This window comes from Cervus elaphus, chromosome 26, assembly GCF_910594005.1.
Source record: "Cervus elaphus chromosome 26, mCerEla1.1, whole genome shotgun sequence".
Classification (NCBI taxonomy): domain Eukaryota; kingdom Metazoa; phylum Chordata; class Mammalia; order Artiodactyla; family Cervidae; genus Cervus; species Cervus elaphus.
In genome coordinates this window covers 47,364,092-47,384,040 of record NC_057840.1, presented here as the reverse complement: position 1 = coordinate 47,384,040, position 19,949 = coordinate 47,364,092, and the positions used below count along the sequence as shown (strand labels likewise).

The 19,949-nt window shown below is 57.6% G+C and overlaps 1 protein-coding gene across 5 annotated transcripts in view; it reads left to right on the top strand.

The window, feature by feature from the left end:
- Positions 1–12,429, top strand: part of RPS6KA2 (ribosomal protein S6 kinase A2) — a 279,856-nt gene extending 267,427 nt beyond the window's left edge. For 4 of the 5 annotated variants that reach the window (XM_043888661.1, XM_043888663.1, XM_043888664.1 and 1 more), the window contains exons 18-21: positions 3,040–3,116; positions 4,436–4,553; positions 7,665–7,802; positions 9,331–12,429. In XM_043888661.1, coding sequence (XP_043744596.1) covers positions 3,040–3,116; positions 4,436–4,553; positions 7,665–7,802; positions 9,331–9,456 — 459 coding nt within the window. In that variant the 3' untranslated portion in view covers positions 9,457–12,429. The remainder of the gene's footprint in view (positions 1–3,039; positions 3,117–4,435; positions 4,554–7,664; positions 7,803–9,330) is intronic. The other variant, XR_006338071.1, reaches the window with a different exon arrangement.
- The last annotated feature ends 7,520 nt before the right edge of the window (positions 12,430–19,949 follow it).

Genomic DNA, 19,949 nt, shown 5'->3' with positions numbered 1-19,949 from the left:
GGGGCCTCCGAGAACCAGGGCAGCGCATCCTAGGAGCACATTTCCCCGTTTCCGCGCTGCCGGGGTCGTGCCCCTGAGGTCCTGCAGTCCCTGATGAGTTTGTGAAGACAAATCCAGCTTCTTGCTTTTTAGGAAACAGCCGAACCAGGGGCGCTGGCGGGAGCAGGACTAGTGCAGAGCAGGCTGATGATGCTGGGAGTGAGGGGGTAGGGGGGAGCGTCAGGAATGAAAACAAGCCTCGGGTTCCGCGTGGATCCTTCTGGTTGCGGGTGAAGCTGCCCCAGCGCTCCCAGTGGGCGCGGTGGCGGATACCGCGCTTCCTAAGAGAGCCATGCTGACACCTAGTGGTCAGACTGTGAACTGCCCGAGCCGGCAGGGTGCGCAAGCTGACCCCGGGCAGTGGGCCCCGAGGAGGATGTCTGCGTGCCTGCCGGGATACGGATGGACGCGAAGCCCGGGATGGGCCGTGGGGCCGGTATTAGACTGTCCAGATGATACCTGCGGCCCCTTAAAAAACATTCTGGTTCTATCTGATCAACATTGCTGCCTTATTTAATCGATGCTAATAATAATATTAATGGTTTTAGTGATTCTAGACTACCTTACACTGATCTATTACTTTACCATTTACCAAATACTTTATCAGTATTTTTTGCTTTTATCCTCATATGCCGTATGGAATGGATGGGGTAGATACTATTAGCCACATTTCACAGATTCAAAACAAACAAACAAACAAAAAAAAAGGCTCCATGTGTGGAAGGGACATTGAAGATACTCAGCTAGTGGAGATGAGAAGAGCTTGAACACCGATCCCTGGGTGCATTCACACACCTTGGTGACCTACCTACGGTGCTGGAGACGCTGTGCCCCAAGTACAGATAACCCGGCCCTTGTGTCTAAGGAAGCTGTACACAGCTCTCCTGATGCCACGTTCAGTATAAATCCAGTGACCTGCAGTTTCCAGGAGCATCTGTGCTCTTTCTTTATTGTTATTCTCAACTGTGAGCATAGCAGAGGATTGCCCTCTACTGCAGTAAGTGATCCTGGGACACATGAAAATTCTCCCATCCTAACTAGTCCTCAAAAAGTCAAACACAGACTTACCCAGTGACCAAGCAATTCCACTTCTGGTTGTAAACCCAAAAGCAAAGGCAGGAATGGAAATCTGTCCGCTGTGTTGACCGCAGCCAGAAGGTGGAAACAACCCGTGTCCATCGATGGATGAATGGTTCAGTGGGATATCAGTCAGCCTTTAAAAGGAGGGAGGGCTTCCCAGGTGGCGCTAGTGGTAAAGAATGTGCCTGCCAATGCAGGAGATACTAGAGACTCGGGTTCCATCCCTGGGTCGGGAAGATCCTCTAGAGAAGGAAACTGGCAACCCACTCCAGGATTCTTGCCTGGAGAATCCCATAGACGGAGGAGCCTGGTGGGCTACAGTCCATGGGGCTCAAAAGAGTCAGACACGACTGAGAGACTAAGCAAAAAGGATGGAAATCCTGTCCCACGTCACAGCATGGATGAACCTTGAGGACACCGTGTTAAAAGTGTGATAGAGAAAAACACAATGATATGATCCCTCTTACACGAGGGGCCTCGAGTCATCACATTTACAGAGACAGAAAGTAAAATGGTAGTTCCCAGGGGCTGGGGGGAGGGGAGTGGGGAGCTGTTTCTTGGGGACAGAGTTTCAGTTTTTCAAGATAAAATGAGTTCTGTGAAGGGAAGTTGGTGACGGCTGCCCAGCAATGTGAATGAATCTAACATCACTCAACCACACCTAAAAGTGGGGAAGGTGGGAATGTTGTGCTAAGTATATTTTGTGAGCTAAATCAAAACCTGGACAGCGTTTTAAAAGCAGAGACATCACTTTGCCAACAAAGGTCCATCTAGTCAGAGCTCTGGTTTTTCCCAGTAGTCATGTATGGATACGAGAGTTGAACCGTAAAGAAGGCTGAGCACCAAAGAACTGATGCTTTCAAACTATAGTGCTGGAGAAGGCTCTTGAGAGTCCCTTGGACTGCAAGGAGATCCAACCAGTCCATCCTAAAGGAAATCAATCCTGAATATTCATTTAGAAGGACTGATGCTGAAGCTGAAACTCCAGTACTTTGGCCACCTGATGCAAAGAACTGACTCACTGGAAAAGACCCTGATGCTGAGAAAGATTGAGGACAGGAGGAGAAGGGGACGACAGAGGATGGGATAGTTGGATGGCATCACTGACTTGATGGACATGAGTTTGAGTAAACTCCGGGAGATAGTGAAAGACAGGGAAGCCTGGCGTGCTGCCGTCCATGGGATCGCAAACAATCAGACATCACTAAGCATCTGAATGACAAACAACAGTCACTTCAGTCGTGTCCGACTCTTTCGACCCCGTGGACTGTAGCCCACCTGCCTCCTCTGTCCATGGGATTCTCCAAGCAAGAACACTGGAGGGGACTGCCATTTCCTCCTCCAGGGGGGTCTTCCTGACCCAGGGATCAATCTGCATCTCTTGTGTCTCCTGCGTTGGCAGGCGGGTTCTTTACCATTAGCACCACCTAGGAAGCCCAAGTATATTTTACTACACTAAAAAAAATTCTGCCTTTTTCCCCCAAACCACGTGACTTGCGAGATCTCAGTTCCCCAACCAGGAATTGAACCCAGGCCACCACAGTGAAAGCCCGGGATCCTAACCACGAGACCACCAGTCCCCAAACTTCTTCCTTCAAAATTAAATGTTTCCTTTTCCTTCTGTCCTTTCCTTCTGTTGGCTCGTCAAGAGCCAGGGCTCCCTGTGTGTGCTGGTCTTGGGGAAATCCTACTGCGGGGGAATTGGGGTTGGCTTTGCAGTAGTAAACAGTGGTCTCACTGAAGATGTCCCCCGCCCCCGCCCTATGCCCCAACCCCCACCTCCACCCCCCATACCCTGCCCCCCATCTCCGCCCCCCATACCCCACCCCCACCTCCACCGGCCTTAAGGTCCCATCACAGCTACACGCTTTGAACCTGAATTCCTCTGCCCGCGCTGACCCGCGTCTGCTCTCCCCGCAGGTCCTGAAGCGGCAGGGCTATGACGCGGCGTGTGACATCTGGAGCCTGGGGATCCTGCTCTACACCATGCTGGCGGGGTAACGCAGGCCGTGTGGGTGCCAGTCGGGCCCCCGCCCAGGCCCAGAGCTCAGGCCCGGGGCCCAGCAGATGGTCAGGGAGCGGGGCGGGAAGTTGAGCGCTGCCTGTCGTTCAAGGGTGTCTCTGGAATTAGGGAGCTGGCACTGCAGGGCTCAGCTCACCCACAAAACCCCAAGCCTCAGACCACGAGCCCACTCTCACCTCTGGACCACACACCCTCTGGAAAGGTCACATCTTGGCTTAGAAATGTCTTCTCGAGCCAGGAAGTTGCAGTGTCCTGAAGCCAGCAGGTGGCCCCGGGCTCCAGCTCACAGATTCACCCTCACTCGGTCTGCTCCCGGGTGAATCCTGACCTGAGCCCCTCACTGTTGAGTGAGAGGAGGACACGGTGTGACATTGAAAGCTCCTTCCAGCCAGGAAGGTCTGGAATCCTAAGATCCCCTAGTGCCCAGCAGTTTAGACTTTATTAAATACTTGGGTGGCGGGGCAGGTGAGATGTCTAGGTCATCTGGTCCTCTTTACGGGGGCAAACTGGAGAAAAGGGCCTCGCAGGAGTGACCGAGGATGACCTACGTTTTGTGTGGCCCCAGTGAGTCGGTGACGGTGTCCAGTGGAGGGGGGTCCCGGGTGGCCTGCTGCCTCTCGCCGGCACCCCACTTGGTGACCCTTCTGCTGCTCGCTTTGCCGATACATAACTAGGAGCACAGACCTGCCACTGAAGGCAGTGCTGTTAGAATTACACAGAAGCCCCTTCCGAGGAAGGCTACACTGACCCGCCCTGGTTTGTGTGAGGAGGGTGGCAGGAAACCCCTATCGCACATTAGTGGTGGTGCAAGGACTATTCACACTCTGTGTGTGTCTATGCACACGCTGCTATAGTGTATTATGCTGCCCATTTCCAGTTGAGCCTCAAAAGATTAATTTGTCAAAGAACCCACTGTTGGTAATATATCAACCAGACTTATCATCTCAGACTTCAAATCCCAGGCTCCCATGCACTATACCACACTGTTGCCATGGAAACCGTATCACTGGGGAAACCACTGTACCACTCTGTCACTGGGGAAGCCAGAAAGTCCCAAAGGGCTTATCTTTGGGTCCACAGAACTTTCCTCATTTGCCCTATCAACCTTTAGCACTGGGCAAGTAAGGAAAAGAGACACAGCAGGAAGAAATAAATTACGCTTTGCCATGAATCTTGGATTTGGAGCATGATGGGAAAGAAAAAAACTGATTGTTTTTACAACAAAGAGGCACAATAACCTTTATCTTAGATTATAAAATGGAAGCTCATCACCATAAATCTCCTATCACACAGATTCACCCCTTTTGCGAACGGGCCGGATGACACCCCTGACGACATCTTGGCAAGGATTGGCAGCGGAAAGTACGCCCTTTCCGGGGGAAACTGGGACTCCATCTCTGACGCCGCCAAGGTGAGCTCTCTGCCTGGCGCCCTCACGGCTCCGGGGTGGAGATGCTGCGGGAACATCTCTGAGGAAGCTAGAGGATACTTTCCATGCAAATAACGTAGATATTTTATACTCAGAGATTTTGTACGCCTTTCAGATAAAAAAAATTATTTTCGCAAAAATATTTCATAACCCTTTCACATTTTCTGTAGTCTTGTATATTAGAGTTCTTGAGGGACACAGAATAGGGTGTGTATGTACCGAGATACTGAGACAGAGGGAGGGAGGGCTGTTTCTATGGAGTCGTGGGGGCTGGTAATGGTTAAGTCCAATATCTGCAGGGCAGGCGGGAAGCTTGGAGACTCGGGGAGGTGTAGATGTTGCCTCTCTCGTCCAAAGCTGTCTTCTGGCAGAATCTCCTCTTGCTTGGGGACGTCAGTCTTTTTTCACTTAAGACCTTCAACTGGTTGGATGAGGCCCACCCACATCATGGAGAGGTCGATGGATTTAAATGTTAATGTCACCTTCACGGAAACGTCTAGGCCAGTGGGCTTGGTTTTTGTTAGGTTTTTGCCTTGCCACCTGGCTTGTGGGATCTTGGTTCTCCACCCAGGGATCGAACTGGGGCCCTCAGCAGTGAAAGCGCCGAGTCCTAACTACTGGGCCATCAGGGAAGTCCCTGCTGTGAGGGTTTTTTTAATTTATTTGGCTGTGTTGTCTCAGTTGCAGCACTCAGGATGTTTTGTCATGGTGCACGGACTCTCCAGTTGCAATATGCGGCCTCCAGAGCACATGGGCTTCCACAGTCACATTTCGAGGGCTTAAAAACTTGCTCTGCAGCAGGTGGGGTCTTAGTTCCCTGACTGGGGATCGAACCTCTGTCCCCTGCATTGCAAGGAGGATTCTTAACCACCAGACCGCCAGGGAAGTCCCTGTGAGGTCTTGAGCAAGTCAGTAAAGTTCCCTCAACTTTTCATTTTCACACCTGAAAAGGGGAAGAACAATCCTCCTAGGAGATATTTGTCTCAACAAGTTACCCAGACTAGTGTCAGCAAATTTAAAAAGGCTTTGGGTTTCTTGTAGAAGGAGTTGCTTGAGGGTGTATGGTATCTGTGTCGTGGTTAATGACCACAAATTCGGTTGAGTGATGCAACTTCACACTAGGCAGAGACTTTGACTTCATTTCGTTTTGGAATGTGGTGGGAACACGAAGGGCAGGAGAGCAGGCTGGTGGGAACCCACAGGTTCTCCCTGGGGCCTTCCTTGGGCACATGGTGAACAGGTGGACACGTCACATCTTCCCCTGCCACATGGGGCGTCATATTCAGCCCCTCCCCCAAGGACGGTCCTGATGACTCACAGGAGTAGGTGCATCAAGTGTGTGAAGACAGTCTCACTAATTCCATGCAGACGCAAATCACAGTTGGAACCATACTTGTTTGTACACACATTTGCCTGTATTACAACATGTTAGTATAAAGACTAACTCAGTCTTTAAACCCATTTTAGGAGTTTTTGTTATTACATTATAATCAAAAAAGAAAATCACCTCTATGGAACGTGAAATCTTTGAACACATTTCCAAATAGGAAAAGGAGTACGTCAAGGCTGTATATTGTCACCCTGCTTATTTAACTTATATAGAGTACATCATGAGAAACGCTGGGCTGGAAGAAGCACAAGCTGTAATCAAGATTGCCGGGAGAAATATCAATAACCTCAGATATGCAGATGACACCACCCTTATGGCAGAAAGTGAAGAGGAACTAAAAAGCCTCTTGATGAAAGTGAAAGAGGAGAGTGAAAAAGTTGGCTTAAAACTCAACATTCAGAAAACTAAGATCATGGCATCTGGCCCCATCACCTCATGGGAAATATAAGGGGAGACAGTGGAAACAGTGTCAGACTTTATTTTGGGGGGCTCCAAAATCACTGCAGATGGCAACTGCAGCCATGAAATAAAAAGATGCTTACTCCTGGGAAGGAAAGTTATGACCAACCTAGACAGCATATTAAAAAGCAGAGACATTACTTTGCCAACTAAGGTCCGTCTGGTCAAGGCTATGGTTTTTCCAGTGGTCATGTATGGATGTGAGAATTGGACTGTGAAGAAAGCTGAGTGCCGAAAAATTGATACTTTTGAATTGTGGTGTTGGAGAAGACTCTTGAGAGTCCCTTGGACTGCAAGGAGATCCAACCAGTCCATCCTAAAGGAGATCAGTCTTGGGTGTTCATTGGAAGGACTGAGGCTGAAGCTGAAACTCCAGTACTTTGACCACCTCATGCAAAGAGCTGACTCATTGGAAAAGACCCTGATGCTGGGAGGGATTGAGGGCAGGAGGAGAAGGGGACGACAGAGGATGAGACGGCTGGATGGCATCACCGACTCGATGGGCATGAGTTTGAGTAAACTCCGGGAGTTTGTGATGGACAGGGAGGCCTGGCGTGCTGCGATTCATGGGGTCGCAAAGAGTCGGACACGACTGAGCGACTGAACTGAACTGAACTGAATGGCAACCAGACCATTAATTCCATAGCTGGCAATTATTTGCAGCAAATGCTGTACCAAATATGTATGGCGTTGAGGACAGTAATATTTTATTACATGTCATAAAATGTAACGGAGGACATTGTGATTGGTTTGTACCTGTGGGATAGTCCTTATTTCAGCTCGTCCCTTGGGAAGATTATAATTTTGACTCAGTATTGCAGTAATTTACATGCACTATAGAACATCTCCACATTTTATTTCTCCTTAGATGTGAAATCTTACCTCCAATAGACACCCGGAGTGGGGATTCTCTAGTGGTTAGAACTCCATGCTCTCACAACCAAGAGCTCGGGTTCTATCCCTAATCGGGAAACTAAAATCCCACAAGCCACTGGGCACAGCCAAATAAATTAAAAATAAATAAATCTGGGGGGGACCCACCACATTGATGATGGTTAAACCTTTTTTTCCTAAAATTCACCTTCAACTCAGGTTCTTATAAACCTGAAAGCAAACGTTTGACCCCAAATGCACAGTCACTCCCAGGACAGTGGTGAGGTTTTGCCCTGACAGGGAGGAGGGGGACGGCTCTGAGCACGGGCAGCCCTCACTCCTGCCCCCGCCCCGCTCACCCTCCCCCGCAGGACGTCGTGTCCAAGATGCTCCACGTGGACCCTCAGCAGCGCCTGACGGCAGTTCAGGTCCTCAAACACCCCTGGATCGTCAACAGGGAGCACCTGTCCCCAAACCAGCTCAGCAGACAGGACGTCCACCTGGTGAAGGTACTGCCCACGGTCCCGGCGGTGGGAGGGGGACTTCCTGCCGGTCAACCCCCCGGGGTCGTGGGTGCGGGAGGGGAACCAGGAACCGGCACCGACAGGCGTCCCCCACACCTGCGGTCACATACCAACTCTGGCGAAGGCGCCACTTCTGAACAGCTTCATCACGTGTGTGTATCTGTGTGCAAGACATAGAGGAGAGACAGGCTGAGGGCCCTGTACCACGCCGGGCGCCAGGCCCTCCGCTCTGGACCTGAGCTCTGCAGGCGCCTGTGAACACCAGAGGGCACACAGCTGAGGCTTCACCAGCTGGATGGCTGTCACTGCCCAGCTCTGTCACAGCACAGAAACAGCCCGGATGGCACCTGAGTGGTCGCTGAGTTCCAGGAAGAGCATATTTATACCAGGCAGCGGCCGGCTTGGGCCCTGGGCGGGGTTTCCTGACCCCTGCCCCTCCCCGCCCCTCTGCAGCGAGCCTTTCCTGGTAGCTCACCCGCCACCACACCCCTGCTGGCGTGGCCTCTTAGCTTAGGGCATCTCGAGGCCTTGGGGGCCGTGCAGGAAGCCCTGGACGATGGGTGAGCCCAGAGCAGCCGCGCCCGCGGAGCTCAGGGCGGACGGCCGAGGGGGTCTTGCTCGGGGGTCTGGAGGCCTCGCCCCACGGAGACGCCGCTCCTTTCATCCTTGTCTTACGGTGGGCCCGCACTGCCTGGCTCTTCTGACCTGGTGGGGCGGCCATCATTTCCGGGCCACTGCGGCTGTGTGTCATTGAACCTACATACGGCCAGGCAGTGGCTTCCGGTCACCCCGCTGGTGACGCCCCGGCCCCTGTGGTGCAGCCCAGACAGACGGCCGACGTCCAGAGGGCCAGGGGGTCCACACGGTGGGGACAGGGGGTTCCGCCCACGGGCTGTGTGCCCAAAGGGCTGAGCCCCGGGTGCTCCTGGTCGCCCGCGGAGGCTGACCCCGTCTTATCTGCGCTGCTGTTGTGATGACATGGGGCAGTATGGCCCAGTCCTGCTCCTCGGGCGGCCTGGCCCATCACGGCCTGGCCAGAGAGCCCCACGCCCCGTCAGGACGTGTGAGGCCCGCACCCGTCTGTGGCGAGCCCTGCGTCCCGGTGGCACCCTCCTCCGGGAGGGGTGCGCAGGGACGGGGGCTCCTGCGAGGAGCCGCCCAGCCCGACCTTCCCAGGGCGGTTAGAGCTGCTCCAGGAGCGGCCCCGGCCCCCGAGTGGGTCCCAGACCCTCAAAACGAGCCGAGCTGGGGGCCGACGGGCTCGGCCGTTCCCAGGACGGTGCCCCGGGGACCCAGCAGGATGGGCGTCGGGAGGCCTCACCCTGGGGCTCCGCGAGAGCCCGAGGCGTCCATTCAGTTCACTGGACGATGGGTCTGCGTCATGCGTCACTGCGCAGCTCACGGTGGGCGGGCGGATGCGGCGGTCAGAGCAACATCCCGATGTCTGAGTGCTCCCCGCCCGGGTCCGCCGGCCGCCCAGGCTCAGCGAGCCCGCCTCCCCCTCGGTTTGCAGGGAGCCATGGCCGCCACCTACTTCGCTCTCAACAGAGCCCCTCAGGCCCCGCGGCTGGAGCCCGTGCTGTCGTCCAACCTGGCCCAGCGCCGGGGCATGAAGAGACTCACGTCCACGCGGCTGTAGCCGAGCCCCGCGCCTTCTCTGCAGCCGGGAGAGGATCCGACGGTGACCCCCGGACGCGGCCGGGCCGACCTGCCCCCTCCGCCCCCACCAACCAAACGGAGCCCTTCCTGCACCCCTGACCGTGCGGAGCACCCGGGGGCTCCTCCGGGCCCGTGGGCCTGGCACATGGCTTGTGTTTCTGTGGAGAGATGCCTCCTCCAGCTGCAAAGTCAGCAACCTGGTCCCACCTCCGCACGCAGCCTGGATGTCACGGAGAGGAGGGGGCGGCTACGGCAGCGCCCCGGGGGCCCGGCCCCTGCGCCCACGGCTGAGTGACCGGCGGGCGGACGCCTGGTCCCTCCGAATGATCCAAAGAGCCCTTGTCTCCTCCGCCCCCCGCCCCCCGCTTGGACCGAGACCCCGCCTTCTCTCCTGTTGCAGAGCTGGCGGGGGGCGAGGCCACCCCAGAACCAGTGGCCGCATTTCACAAGCATCACTGGTGTCCCCTCGCCCGGGAAGGAGCCAGCCGAAGCCTGTGCCACCCTGACGAGGACCAGGGGCTGGTGGAGGGCTGCTCCACTCCCGTCCCGAACTTCCGAGAGGTCCCGGGCTCCCCCCGAGTGCTGGCTGTCCCTTTCCAGGTCCTTGGAAGCACCGCGGTGGCCGGGGGAAACCCGAGCTCAGCTGCTTCCATCCGCCCTTTCTCTGTTCCCCTGGAGACCTCTGCCGCCCCCGCCTCTCCACCCCCGCCCGGGGCCAGAGGCGAGCAGCAGGATGCTTGCAGAGGGCAGGCTGCCCTTTGTGGAAGCTGGGCTTTTGTGCTGTGTGTTGTGTTTCTGTCGCACAGGGCTGTCCTCAGCTGAAGTGTCAGGGATGTTTAATGTCTCTAATGGGCGTGTGCACACGGGAGTGAGCGGCGTCTGGCAGCCCTGGGCCCCCCTGCACTCAGGCGGGGAGGGCGCGCATGTTGTTCTCAGCCAGGTTTTCACCAAGAAGACAGGATTTAAAAGTCCCTCTATCTCCACTCACTCTGGTACCCAACCCCAAGTCAAGGAATGCCGCACTCTAAAACTATAGCTCCCTAGCTCGGTCTAATGGTCTTCAGACCTTAAAATATAAGCATATTGCTGAAGCTTTAATTATTCCACGAGGCTTTTGTCCCCCCTCAGAACCACACAGAATGAAAAGTTGGGACCAGATCCATGTACTTGTTTTCCCACAAAACCCTTTGAGGCATTTCTCATATTTCTCAATAGAAAGTGCTTTTTCCCCGAGGCTCAAGAGACTTCTGCCCGCAAGGGTTTCGTTCCAGGTCAAGACGGTTTCACCTATTATTGGACACTTAGGCAAACCCGAGTGGCCGCAGGTCACAGGTTTTGCCCTCCTGGAAATCGACCAAGATCGTTTGTATCTTGTTTGCTGCGCAGAGAACGTCTGGTCCACCGGCCGGTGGGCCTTTGTCCTGGGCTTGTGGGCAGGTTCGTTCATTTGCTTCCAGTCGGAGCCTCGCAATGGAGGGAGAGAGAGGCAGAGGAGGTGCAGCGCTGGGAGGGGTCGGCGTGTCCTCTGAGCGGCCCGCGGGCTCGGCTCGCCTTGGTGCAGCCCTCCACTCTGACCTCTCTGACCCCCCCAGCTCTACTGACCGGCCGACGTGACTGTCCGTGAAGCGCCCCACTCCCTCACCCTCCTCCGAAACGAGGCTTTCCGCAGAAAGTCCCCCGGAGAAGTCAAGAGCCCATTTTCAACTGAACCTGCAGCAGTCTTGAGTGAAGCGGCCCGCAGCTGGGCCTTCTGACCGGCGGGCGGGGTGTGAGTGCAGGCGCGATCGCTGGGCCTCCACCGCGCACGTGCGGCTTCGCGGGGTGTGTGCGCCTGGATTGGCCGCCAGCAGGCTCACCGGCTGCCCTGCCCCCTCACAGAGCCAGACACCCCCGGTTCACAGAAACCGCAGGTGCCCAGCCCTGGATCGCAGGCCTCCCGCCCAGCCGGACCCCCGGGGTCCCCACTCTAGTCTCATCCACCCTGCCCCCCCACTTTAAGAGAAACACCTGACTCGCCCCCCGCCCCGGAGTGAAAGCTTCGCACCCCCGTGTCAGAGGAGCGGAGAGTGGGCTTTCCCGTGTTCCCCAGGTCGGGCGGTCAGCGATCCCAGATCCCCGTCGCTGTCAGGAAGGCAGTGGGCCTGTGAGCGCTTCTAGCGCTGATGGAGCCAGTGTGTTCACCGGGGTGTCGCTCCCGCCCCCCCCCCCCCCCCCCCCCCGCCGCGGGGTCCCATCGCCTCCCCAGCCCCGCCCCTGCAGGAGGATCTGATTTGCACTCTGCTCACGTGGGCTGGCTCCCCCGCGCCTCTCCGAGGGCCGTGGGGTTCTAGCTTGGAGGGGGCGCCGAGCTGCTGAGGCCTCAGGCCACCAGGGAAGGGACCTGCCCCCGCTCCACCCCAACGCCCAGCACTTTGCACCCCAGCCCGCGTCCATGTTTACAGGGGACTGTCGTGCTCACGCTTTATATTCTATGTTGGAGATGGGCGGCCACCCTATGGTATTTATTACGCTTTCCAGACTTTATGAATAGGTTTTTTAATAAACACGGGTTTTATGAAGTGTACTATTTTTCTAGCACAGCTCTGACACTGGCCTTTCTCTACTGTTTCGGGTGATGGTCTGCAGGTGAGCGTCTGGCCTCCCCGCCTCCCGCCCTCCTGCCAGCCTCCGCCCCAGCCAGCCGGCCCCCTCTCGTCCTGGGGGCCAGAGGCATGGCTGTGTGTGTGCACGTGTAGGTGAGAGTGCTGAGTGCGTGCACGTGTGTGTTTGTGTGTGCACGCCCCGGGCAGCCAGGCAGGAGACAGTGGATGGTTGTGTTGGCAGCGAAGCAGGCCTGGGGGCCGGCGGGCTGCTAGGCTCCATCCCCACGGTCTCCGCCGGGTGCTGCCACGTGCCACTTCACGCCCATCTTTTCTTTGTACAGAAATAAAGCAAGAAGCTACGCTGTTGGTCATCAGCTCTCCAACCTCATTTCTTCTCCCCCCTTGGTCAGTTCCTCACCTGTGTGTGTCAGCAGGCGGGACACACACACACACACACACACACACACCCCTCTCTCTCTGCAGGCCACACTGCCCCCCCCCTCCCCGCCGCAACACACACACACACATCTCTCTGCAGGCCAGACCACCCCCCCGCCCCGACACACACACACACTTCTCTGCCGTCATTTTCGGGGCTGCTTCCCCAGTAGCAGAGGGGTCCCTCCTGAGGGCCTTCAGGGAGGAGGCGCGCTGGATTTCAGGGCCGGCGGTAACACACGAGGAGTTCTTTGCGGCCCCAGAGGGAGCTCAGAAAACACCCCCCAGAAGAGACTGCGCTGGAGAGAGCAACTCGCATGCATGGTCTGTGGCTGCACAACAAGCCCCACTGGCCGGGGGTCGAACAGCCCCTTGGGAAGTGGTTCTGGTGGTCAGAAGTCCCAGCTGGGCCCACGGAATGAAGGCAGGGCCGCGTACCTTCTAGAGGCTCCGGGAGACTCCGAGCCCCACTGTCTGCAGTTTCTGAGGTGCCCACACTCCCTGGTTCCCGGTACCTCCCTGCAGCCTCAGAGCCGAGTCCGGCGTCCTCCCAGCTGCCCACCCTCCCAGAACCCGGATGTGCTCCCCACCGTGAGGCCAGCTGACAGCAGCTGAACTCCACCTGCGGTCTCAGCCCCCCTTTGCCCCGGGACCAGCCCGTGACACCCCCGACATCCTGTCTGCCGGGCGGGCAAAGGTCAGCCTGTGTGTGGATCGCAGACAACTGTGACGTTCAGGCTCTGCTTCTCAGGAGCTGACCAGTTACCTGCTGCAGTCTCGCGGGACGCGGGCCGGATAGGAGACTCCGCCGGGCACGTCAGTCCCCGCCCCCCGCCGGGTCGCTCCGGGGGTGGGGGGCGTGGCCCAGGCCCAGGGCGCGCAGAGGTGCGGCATCACTGCCAGGCCAGACCTGGGGAACCCCAGGCCACCACCAGGGGCTGCAGGCAAACGGCCGTCCTTGGCCCAGGTCGGGACGGTTCTGTGCCCCCGGCCGTGTGCTGTCCGCGAGCGTCAGCTCCGTGACTGCTCACACGTGTGCAGATGAGCAAGGCCGGGGGTCCACCCTCCCCAACACCTGCGGTCTGTACCTACTGCCCTCACTTGTCACCCGTGAGGCGGGGAGAGGGGCTGGCCTGGGCCGGGGGGTCTGCGGCCTTAGCTCACCCGACGTCCAGCTGATCCTCAGCCACCAGTGCAGGAATCTTCTGCAGGATGTAAAATAGGCCTGCAGACACCTTTCATGCAGAACATCCTGTCTATATTCGCCAATCCTGCTTGTCACTTGGCCTGAGCACCACCAACCAGGCCAGTAGCCATATCTGCTTCCCAAGACCCTGGGATCTGAGGCAGGTGAGGGAGACTTGGGCCCCCGGTTTCCAGAGCACCCCCGGGTCACCCGGTTCTGGGCCCCAGCAGATCCCGGCGTTCATCTGCTCTGAGATCTCCCAGGTAATGAGTCCCGCTCGTGGACGAGGACAGAAACCAGACGGCGCGTGACCCGGGATCCCAGGTCAGACGTTGGCTCTGCCATTCAGGTGGCTGGACAGACGTGGCCCTGACCCGGGGCTCGGCTTCCCGGGCCGGACGCCGGACGAGGGCGCCTCCCTTCCCGGGAGGGCACCCGCCCACCCGCCCCAGCTACCTCTGCTTGTCCACGCTGTGACACAGTGGCGGTCACTTCATCATGGACACGTGGACTCAACACGTGGTCCCCCGTGCAGAGTCACTGAGTCAGAGCACACCTCCTGGGCTGGGACCACACGCCCATCGCGGTCCCGAGAGGTTCCGAGCCGCGGGGCAGGGCCCACCGCTCGTGAAGCCCAGCTTCCAGCAGGAGAGGAACAGCGCAACAGAACACAAACCGTGACAGGAACGGACACCAGTAACAGCACAGCGGCGGTAACCGCAGCCGCCGAGGGGAGGCCTGCTCTGCAGACAAGGGGAGCTGCGCTTTCATTCAGGAAGGCGATTCAAAGCGCAGTCCTTAGGATGTGCTGGCTCTTCTCAGAGACACATCTTATCAATCTTTCAGTGTCAAGCCCGTGACTTTCCAGTTTTATTTAGTTGATTCCCCAACAACGGCTCTAATTCAGGATCTAAAACCAACAGCCCTCATGTATGACACGTGTCCAATCTGGTGTGTATTTGTCACTTCACTATGACGAGGAAAAACATCACATAAACATTTGGCAGAGAAACAATTTTCAATACGCTGTTCTCATTGCACCTGAGCTTAGGCAAGAGAGTCAGGATTTCCAGATCGTAGGTGTGGTCTCAGCTCAGAAACAGCACTGCTGGCCGCCAGTTCCATGATTTCAGTGTTTCCCGCAAACCTTGTCCACGCAGGGTTTCTTTCCTGAGGGAACAGGAAGTCAGCTCAGCGCCAGACCCTGACCTCAGGGCTCCCAAGCTCTGCTCTGGGCTGAGGGGTGGACTGTGAAATTGGAGACTTTGATCAGGCGGACACATGCCAAGGCCTGCAGACCTTCTTTCCAACTCTGCTTCTTTATCAGGTAAACCTGTGGACTTGGAAACCAGATCGATCAGGTTTTGTTTTTAGTCGGAAATAGCAGTTGAAAAGGTAGATGCTCAGACTGAAGAAAAGATTTTTTTTTTTAAGAGAAATTAAGAGCAGTGTTAGGCTCTGCACATAAATTTAAAGCACATTTTCAGAGCCTGAAATTTTTGCTAACAAACTCTGGCCTAGTGACACAAGATCCCCAGTGAGACCTAGAAAACATCCAGAGAAATCCGGAATCACGTGGGACTTGAGCCAAAAGACTGACAGGAACCGCAGTGGAAGCATAATGTCTAAGCCCTTGAGGTTAATGATAAAACAATTGATCTAAGTTTCACGCCACCAGATGAGCGACTGTCCCTGATGTTTTGGACAAAAAGAGGCTAGAGGTCAGCAGGGCGCCCAGACCACAGTCCACGGGGCCGGGACCCAGATGCCCAGACCTCGGTCCACAGGGGGGACACAGGTTCCCAGACCACGGTCCACGGGGCCGGGACACGGGTCCCCAGGCCATGTCTGCGGGGCTGGGACGCAGGTTCCCACGTCCCCCGAAAGTTCGAGTGGCTTCAGACTTCCCTTTCCTCTAACAAAACGTTCTAGGACCCCTGTGAAATGAGGAGGAGGCAGCGCGGCCCTGGTGACCCCGGGGCGGGGTCTCAGTCTCCTGAGGGCTGATGGAGACGCTGGGAGAGGGGTGCACGGCAGGAAAGGTCCAGCAAAAAAGGGGGTGCCCTGAGGCGCGGTCAGGAAGGTTCTCCCCGGGACGGATGGAGAGCGGCTCGGTCTGCTCACAGACACCTTTCTTCAGACCAGCTCCTCGCCAGGCCCCAGGGATGCCAACAGAACCCGGCCCTCCATCCGCTTCCTTCCTGATGAGAGGAGACAGAGGAAACAAACAAGTCACACAAAGGACGTGGCCAGCACAGGGTGCCCAGAGCTGTGGGGGGACACGGGGAGGCCCAGGGGGCAGCGGTGGGCAAGCTCAGGCAGAGAGGGAGAGGGTCTCCCGAGAAGATGCTCTGAAGGAGCTGGTGGGCCAGGGGAGGGGGGCGTGCGGGGCAGGGGCTGCAGGGCTGGGGCTGGGGGGAGGAACTGCAGAGCGCCGCAGGAAGAACCGCCTGAGCTCACTTCCTCCTCCCAAAGCTTCACTACAGCCTCACTCCCAGCCCCAGCACCCCATACCCCGCACAGAGAAGGGTTTCCCGCCAGTTTGCAATTCTCAGGACGGGCCACCAGAGGGCAGTGTGGGCCCTGCAGGTGTGGACAGGGTCACTTCCGCCCCCCGCGTCCCCTCCCAGATCACACGCTTGCCTTATGGGGACGTGCTGGGGGGAGGGCAGCTGTCCCAGATCCTGCCTCTGCTCCTTAAGCCTCGGCACAAGCTGCCAACCCGAGATCTCTGCAGAACTGGGCGTCTGTCAACATTGCCAGAAGCTCTGGGAAGCACATATGGACACACCATAAACCTAGTCTGGGCAAAAGGTCAGGATCTTTTCAGTTCTTGATTTTATGTTAGCACGGCTGTCTCACACACAGGAGAAAATCTCTCTTTGAATGGTGACCCACCACTCCAGTATTCTTGCCCTGAGAACCCCATGGACAGAGGAGCCTGGTGGGCTGCAGTCCATGGGGTCGCAGAGAGTCGGACGCGACGGAGCTTCTGAACAGGACGCAGCAGAGAGCTGATCCGCGTCGTTGTGCGGCAGAAACCAACACGACACTGTAAAGCAGCTTTCCTCCCGTTAAAAAATAAGTTAAAAAAGTAAAACAACAAATTTAAAACGTTTTGTAGGGAATTCCGTGGTGGGCCGATGATTAGGACTCAGGTTTGATCCCTTGTCAGGGAACTAAGATCCCAAATGCTGCAAATTGTGGCTTAATTAATTAATTAAAACACCCTGGTAGAGGAGCAGAAAAGTTACCTAATTATTAGAATTACATTCCTTATAACAGGTCCGTAAGAAAAATTTAATTTCAGAATAGGTCTTCGGTGGTGCAAACGACTCAGGTAACCCCCGGAAGAAGGCTCAGACAACACACCTGTATTTCTCAGGTACCCCTGTGGTTCGGTGGACCGGCCCTGTCGGAGACGCACAGTACCACGCGAGCCTCCAAGCTCCAAACTCAGCCCAGGCCCGCCCTGACCCCCAGGCTGCCGGCCACTGCGGGCTGCTCATCGCCACGGGGCTCCCTGGCAAGCCTCCCCCCGGTCCATCAGCCCTGAACATCCTGTGCGCCTCTCAGCCTCCCAGTCTGGCTGCTCCTGCCCGACTCCCTAACTCAGCTGAAACTGAAGCCCTCTGACCCACTCTGCCTCCCAAGGATCCGTCCGCGCATCCTTCATTGCGGGGCCTCTCCCCGGCCCCGCCCGCGTCATCCACCTCCCGTCCTGCTAGGTCACCTGACCCTGGGCTTCCTCTCCTCCCTTCCTGGACGTCTCTCTGCTCACCTGGGCGTCTCTCTGCTCACCTGGACGTCTCTCTGCTCACCTGGGCGTCTCTCTGCTCACCTGGGCACCTTCCTGGGCGTCTCTCTGCTCACCTGGGCACCTTCCTGGGCGTCTCTCTGCTCACCTGGGCGTCTCTCTGCTCACCTGGGCACCTTCCTGGGCGTCTCTCTGCTCACCTGGGCGTCTCTCTGCTCACCTGGGCGTCTCTCTGCTCACCTGGGCACCTTCCTGGGCGTCTCTCTGCTCACCTGGGCACCTTCCTGGGCGTCTCTCTGCTCACCTGGGCGTCTCTCTGCTCACCTGGGCACCTTCCTGGGCAGCGCTCTGCTCACCTGGGCACCTTCCTGGGCGTCTCTCTGCTCACCTGGGCGTCTCTCTGCTCACCTGGACGTCTCTCTGCTCACCTGGGCGTCTCTCTGCTCACCTGGGCACCTTCCTGGGCATCTCTCTGCTCACCTGGGCGTCTCTCTGCTCACCTGGGCGTCTCTCTGCTCACCTGGGCACCTTCCTGGGCAGCGCTCTGCTCACCTGGGCACCTTCCTGGGCGTCTCTCTGCTCACCTGGGCTTCCTCTGCAGCGCTGCCCACCGCACCCACCGTCCATGCTGTGGCGTATGGTTCTGCCAGCAGACCGTTGTGCCCGGATCCCTAAACTGTGTTGAAGGCAAACCTGCTGCCCTGGTCCTCCTGGAGGAAGCCCGGTTCATCCGGGCCGAGCCCCACGGTCCCCGAGCCCCATGAGCTTGGCCGCTGAGATCTCAGCTAGTCCTGAGACGCGCCCCACCTTAAGTTTATATCACAGTGCTGTGCCCCCCAAGAGGGCGTCTCCAGCCACAGCGGACTATTTAAATGTGAATGGCTTTGTTGTTGCTGTTTATTTGCCAAGTCACGTCTGACTCTTTGCGACTCCCCGGACTGTAGTCCGCCAGGCTCTGCTGTCCACTGGGATTCTCCAGGCAAGAATCCTGGAGTGTGTTGCCATTTCTTTCCCCAGGTACTGTTTCCAACCCAGGGATCGAACTTCATTCTCCTGCATTGGCAGGTGGATTCTCTACAACTGCGCCACCAGAGAAGTTAAATAAAATTCGAAATTCTGTTCTGTGGCCTCACGGGCCACATATCAAGAGCCCTGTGGCCGACCAAGGCCAGGGCTCCCGAGTTGGAGAGTCCAGACTCTAGAACATTTCCGTGAAGGCAGAAAGTTCCACTGGACGGCGCTGTTCTAGAGTATTGATTGGGAGTCTTAGTTACAGGCACCAGAACCCTCTTCAGCAAGTTTAAGCGGAAAGGGAATTGTCACAGAATAGTAGACACCTTGCAGAACTTTCGAGAGAGCTGGCGTGGAAGCCACACGGCCAGGCAGCATACCCCCGCCCCTCCGCCCCACGCTGCTTTCATAGCCCTGGTGGCCTCCCTGGCCAACTCCCGTGTCCTCTCCCCTCACACGCGTCCCAGCTGGCTGGGACTCTGTGTCCATTTGCTCCCGGGTCTGCGTCTGGGGGTCTCGGCCTCTGGCACCCCACCTTGCAGTTGCAGGATCGCCTCATCTCCCACCTGCCATCCCTGCACCTCCCTGCTCCCTGCCCACCGTAGCAGGACCCCTCGTCCGGGGTCCCGGCTCATCAGGACGGGTCACCGCTTGACGATGCCCTCGGCCTGCAGCGCAGTCTGGGGGTGTCCTCCAGGTCAGCTCGATGGAGTCGCGTTCGCGTCCTGGAAACCCTCCCCCCGCAGAGCCCAAGAGCACACACAAAGCCGGGAGCATGCTGCTCGTGACCCACTGGGCCCCGCCAGCACCCGCCCATTAACGCCCAGCCTCTGGGACCTGGGGGAGAGAGAGAAGCCCAGAACCGCAGGGGCCCCGGGCCCCCAACCCCGCCCTGTGAGCCCTCCGTGGGCGGCCCCTTGAGATGGTGCAGAGGACCGGGGATCCCGGAGGCAGCGGCCTCTGTCTCCTTCCTCCGGCTCGGTCAGCCCCACTGCTGAGACAGAACGCTGCAGACAGCTCAGGAGGCCGTGGGTCTACCATAGGGGCCCCCACACGCTCGTGTCTGGGGGGGACCCTCTTCCTGGTTCACGAAGGCTCTACGCCCTTCATCCTGCTGGAGGCGCTCTCTCCACGTGACCGCGTGGAAACCTACCAGCTTCCCGAAGGCCCCCTTCAAATGCCGTCACACCGGGGTGAGGGTTCACCACGTGGGTTTGAGGGGACACAGCCCCGGGCACCCCTTTGGCTCCGAGCCCCCTGGGCAGAAACAAGACCGTGCGGGTCCGGGGTGGTGAGCGCTGGGTGAGCGCACGCAGAAGCCTCATGGGGGCCGGCTGGTCTCTCCCGGGGCTGTCTGGAGCCGGGCTCATAGCTGGTCAGGGCGGGCTCCCTGCAGGAGGCCCTGGGGAGGGTGCCGGGGGGCTGAGCCACCAGCCCGCACAAGCCCCTGTGCTGGGCGACCCCCCACCACCCCCACTCCCGAAAGAGGCCTGGTCTGC